Here is a 4422-nt window from a genome sequence, read left to right as displayed (position 1 = left end):
AAGGTTCTGGATAAGCATCCAGAAAATGATCTTGAACATTTAGTCCTTTCAAGTAAATACCGGATCCTCAATTCTCTCTTCCAGCAGACACTGGGTGGTGCTAGTGTCCAAAAATTCCTCCTTGTCACAGATTTATTACTTTAATCTATAGACATCTCCACAACCAATGTGTCTTGTGGGTCAAAGTGCTAGGGATTAGGGATACAAAGGTGAATAGCCTCAGTTGTTCTGTGATTATTATAAACTGATTGCTATCGTGTTCAATGGCCGAGAAAGTTGCAAATGTGAGTTTTACATTTCACAGGAGAGCACCGCTGTCATAGAAATGTCCAGTTGTAGGTGTGAATGGCCCTGAACCACCCACCCTTACCATGAGCACCTCTACTCCACGACGTGGCCAAGGATTAGAGCAGACAACACCGAGCCCCACTTTCAACCTACTGTTAGGTTGTCATAGCGTCCTTAGGCCCCAATGGCTATAAAAAGCTGAGAGAGCCTAAATACCGGTCATTCGGCTTGGACTTCAGTGTTCCAAATGTTCTAAGCTCCCTGGGCAAGATGTGTCTGCTTATTGCAGAGGCCTCTGTTATTGTGAAAGAGTGAGGGTACTTAGGATGAAGGGAATGTGGACCCTCAGGACTAAAGCAGTGGGAGAGGCCCGGGAGGTGGGGCCTGGGGAGGCGGGGTCTGCTCTGACGTCACCAAGCCCCTGATCGTAGAGGAGATGGTGGGCGCAGGCTCTGGAGGCTCAAGCGGAGGAGGGGAAAGAGGTGAGTCCGGTAATCCTCGGCCAATCAGACGGCTGGGGCGGAGCCTGCTGGGTGGCGGGGCTTCACGCTGCAGGGCTCTGCGCGGGAACGCTAACCTGGTCCGGAGTGAGCCTGGGTCTCAGCCCCGAGGACAGCTTTTCACGAGTCTTCTAGCCTTCAGGTGAGGACCTGCGGCCTCGCAGGAGCCAGAGGACCATGGGGACGGGGAGGCGTCGGGGTCGTGAGGCGGAGGATGCCGCGCCTTCGGGAGCCAGAGGGACCGCGGTTGGGAGTGGCGCTTTGCGTCTGCGCCGTCGCCCGGCCCGGCGAGTCCGCCCCTTTGTCTTCCCCGGGCGCCGCCTTCTGCGCGCGATGCCGAGCCCTGCCGGGGGCCGGTCCTGGGAACAAGACCCAGGGGTGGGGGGTAGGGGCGGACCCTTAAAGCGGCCCGTCCGCGGTAGCTGCAGGTCAGAGGCTTCGAGGATGAGGAGTTTGGGGGCCGCCCGGAATGGGCCCTCTGGGGCTGGGCAGTCATTCCCTCCCCTCCCGTGGACGTTAGGCTGGGCGCCAGACAACGCTAATAGTTATTTGAAAAAGTATGCAAACTGCTTCTGACAGACTGGCCTATGCGCCCGGCCCTGCTATTATTTATTTGTTAGTTCCAGTTTCCCAGCTCGGAGCTTGGCGTCTGATCCCTTGGCAGAGGAGGGTCTTAGGGTAACCTCGATGGAATGGAGGCATGTTCGACACTTCTGACTGCTTGGGGGCCTCTCCATTCTACACCAGGGACTAGACGAAGTGTGTTATTCCACCAGGGTGGGGCCGGGCTCGCTCATGAGAGCTCTCTCTGCCTTCCGATTTCTGGGATATCCTATTGTCTCTTTTGGACAAACTCAGGACGCTCACAGGGCACCAGGCATTTCATCAGGTCCATAGCCACGGACCTCTGAGTCTCATCTCCTTGCCTGTCTCTTTGCAGAGAAAACATGGTGAAAGAAGACTCACTTCTATTTGGTTTATCCCATTCTGCTGAAGTCATGGGTCTGATCCTAGTTAGCTGTCTCTTCTTACAACGTTTACAAACCAGTGCCACAAGGAGCTATTATGAGGCGTTTATTGTAGTGCCTTAATGTACTGTCGTCTTTGGGGATTTAAAATAGAAAGAAATTAGTACAACTTATGCCACTCTGTTTTGTGTGCTGCTCCCCATCTCTCAAGAAAAATGCCAAAAACCAAAAGTAATTTAAGAGAAAGTGAAGATGCTCAAATAGTGCTCTCTCCTGTTACAAAATCATTAACCTGTTTAAAGCCAGTCTTTATTTCTTCTTCTATCCCTATTTGCTCTTGTGCTTCTATCACCTCCGTTTTACTCTTGCTGTGATTTTAAGAGTCGTACATATTGGCTGTGGGTTTCTAGGGCATCTTGGTTTCTAGTGCGTTCTGATGTAGTGGCATTTACTGCCTATCAGAAACGGGCTAATGATGTGGAGTTGAAATTATTCTAACAAAAATATAACTTTTTTTTTTTGATAGAGGCTTGCTCTGTTGCGCAGGCTGGAGTGCAGTGGTGCGATCTTGGCTCACTACAACCTCCGTCTCCCGGGTTCAAGCAATTCTCCTGCCTCAGCCTCCCAAGTAACTGGGATTACAGGTGTGTGCCACCATGCCCGGATAATTTTTGTATTTTTAGTAGAGACGGGGTTTCACAATGTTGGCCAGGCTGGTCTCGAATTCCTGACCTCCAGTGATCCACCCACCTCGGCCTCCCAAAGTGCTGGGATTATCTAAGATCTGTTGCTGTTTTTCTGTTGAAAATAAGCAGGTAGAATATACATTGATAGGAAATGTGAAATTTTTTGCTTGTGACCCGTTAGTCCGAAGATAGTTCTGCCATGTACGTTTTCTTAAACATGCTTTTTCTTTTCAGGCTTTCTGCTAATCAAGATGAGTGATAAACCAGACTTGTCAGAAGTGGAGAAGTTTGACAGGTCAAAACTGAAGAAAACTAACACTGAAGAAAAAAATAGTCTTCCTTCAAAGGAAAGTAAGTCATGGGGGATTCTAATGGAAACAAACAATAGAGAAACTTAATACGTTCACTAAATAAACCTATCTTCTAGTAAATTTTTGATGCAAAGTAAGCAATAATTAGAGTACCATGGTATTTAATGCAGCAGTTAAAACTATCAAATAGTTTTCTTCTGGTTCTCACATGATGGGCCCAATAGGGATGGGGGAATAAAAAACTACTTTCTTTTTGGAAAATTATTAAAAACCACGTTAAAACCAGTCTTGGGATATTGGATGTAGCACTAAAAAACACTAGTTTTTGTCTACTTTTGGGTATTTGGCATTTTTCTGCATTTAGAAATTTGAGTCCATAATATTATCCCTGAAGAACCTGTAGACTCAGCAGTTTTGGCCTTCTATATCTAATGACAAGATAAGGTGAGACAACAAATTTAGATCTTGATATGCTCAAAAGTCTCAGATTCAAGGGATCGGTTTTGCCCTCTGGAGTTAGAGCCTGCTGGAGAAACTCTAAGCATATTCACAAAAGCCGAGGGGCACTTTTTGTTATGTCACTTTTATTTGAGAGTGGCAACATTAGTTAAAATTATCTGAAAGTGTATAATTTCCTAACTGTATAGTGATAGATAAATCTGAAGAAAGTGCTTCACTTACTCCTCTGTCTTGAATAGTCTGAAAAAATGACAACAGCATTTGGAAAAACAAACCCTACAGTTGATGTAGTTTCTAATGAATGTTCAGGTGGTTAAGTGCACATGCATGCATGCACACACCCCACTGTGAGTTTTTTGGTTAATGCCTTGGCATTCTAAATTTAAAGCAGCCTTCAGTGACTTACAAAGAGCTCTTTTGGAAGAAGCTGAACTTAGTCTTAGGAAAATTCTTTTGTAATTTTTTGTTTCTTTTTTCCCCCCAGCTATCCAGCAGGAGAAAGAGCGTGTTCAAACATTGTAAAATGGGGATCTCCTCCAAAGAGCATATTTCAACATTGCCTGACAGTCTTGGTTTTAGGCTTGCTTTTTGTAAACCTATGTGTTTGTAAAGATTTCAGGCATCTTCTGATTTCTTCTTAACTGTATTCCCTGGCTAAGGTAGTGAGTGTTTCCTTAAGTTCCTTTTTAAATTTCCCATTGGTATGTAAATTCCAAATGGCAGATGCTGTCAATAATCTTGGCATTGATGACCTTTGTATGTTTAGTCCTTGTGTCTCATACAGGATAAGCCAATTTTAACCTTCTACAATGGATGCCTCAATTGTTTCATAATCTTCATGAAGATGCATCCTTTGGCAGCTTCTTATAGTTTATTTTCACTTCCAATGTAGCAATAAAATAATAAATATAATAGTTATCGTGTGACTCTTGTGGTTCATTCTGATAGGTAGTCTAAGGAATGAAAAGTACACAAGGCTACCCTTTCAGCCAAACAAAATGATTGAAGGAAAACTTTTAGCAGATTATTCCTGGGGGGAAATACTCAATTCTTTCCAGGTCCAGTGGGTCCTGACTTGGGGATGGCAAGTGCTTTTTCTTTAGAGTTGGAATCACAGAGTTAAGTGAACCTTGGGAGAGAAGGTCATGTGGACTAATCTCCTTATTGCAGAATGAAGAAATGAAAACAGGGTCTGATGTGATCTGCTCAA

General features: G+C 45.2%; 1 protein-coding gene across 3 annotated transcripts; it reads left to right on the top strand.

The window, feature by feature from the left end:
- The first annotated feature begins 661 nt into the window (after positions 1 to 661).
- Positions 662 to 4138, top strand: LOC100989257 (thymosin beta-15A-like). Of its 3 annotated transcripts, XM_055106398.1 has the most exons (4): positions 780 to 930; positions 2283 to 2400; positions 2677 to 2793; positions 3697 to 4138. In XM_055106398.1, exons 3-4 carry the CDS (start codon positions 2694 to 2696, stop codon positions 3732 to 3734), a joined length of 138 nt encoding a protein of 45 aa, XP_054962373.1. In that variant the 5' UTR covers positions 780 to 930; positions 2283 to 2400; positions 2677 to 2693; the 3' UTR covers positions 3735 to 4138. The 3 variants fall into 3 exon arrangements, with proteins under 3 accessions (XP_063457964.1, XP_054962373.1, XP_008971314.1); XM_063601894.1 differs by lacking the exons at positions 780 to 930; positions 2283 to 2400 and adding an exon at positions 662 to 770; XM_008973066.5 differs by lacking the exon at positions 2283 to 2400 and having other exon boundaries at positions 792 to 930.
- The last annotated feature ends 284 nt before the right edge of the window (positions 4139 to 4422 follow it).

This window comes from Pan paniscus, chromosome X (assembly GCF_029289425.2).
Source record: "Pan paniscus chromosome X, NHGRI_mPanPan1-v2.0_pri, whole genome shotgun sequence".
NCBI lineage: Eukaryota > Metazoa > Chordata > Mammalia > Primates > Hominidae > Pan > Pan paniscus.
Note: the sequence above shows the minus strand (reverse complement) of the source record. Positions and strands in the feature narration are given on the sequence as shown.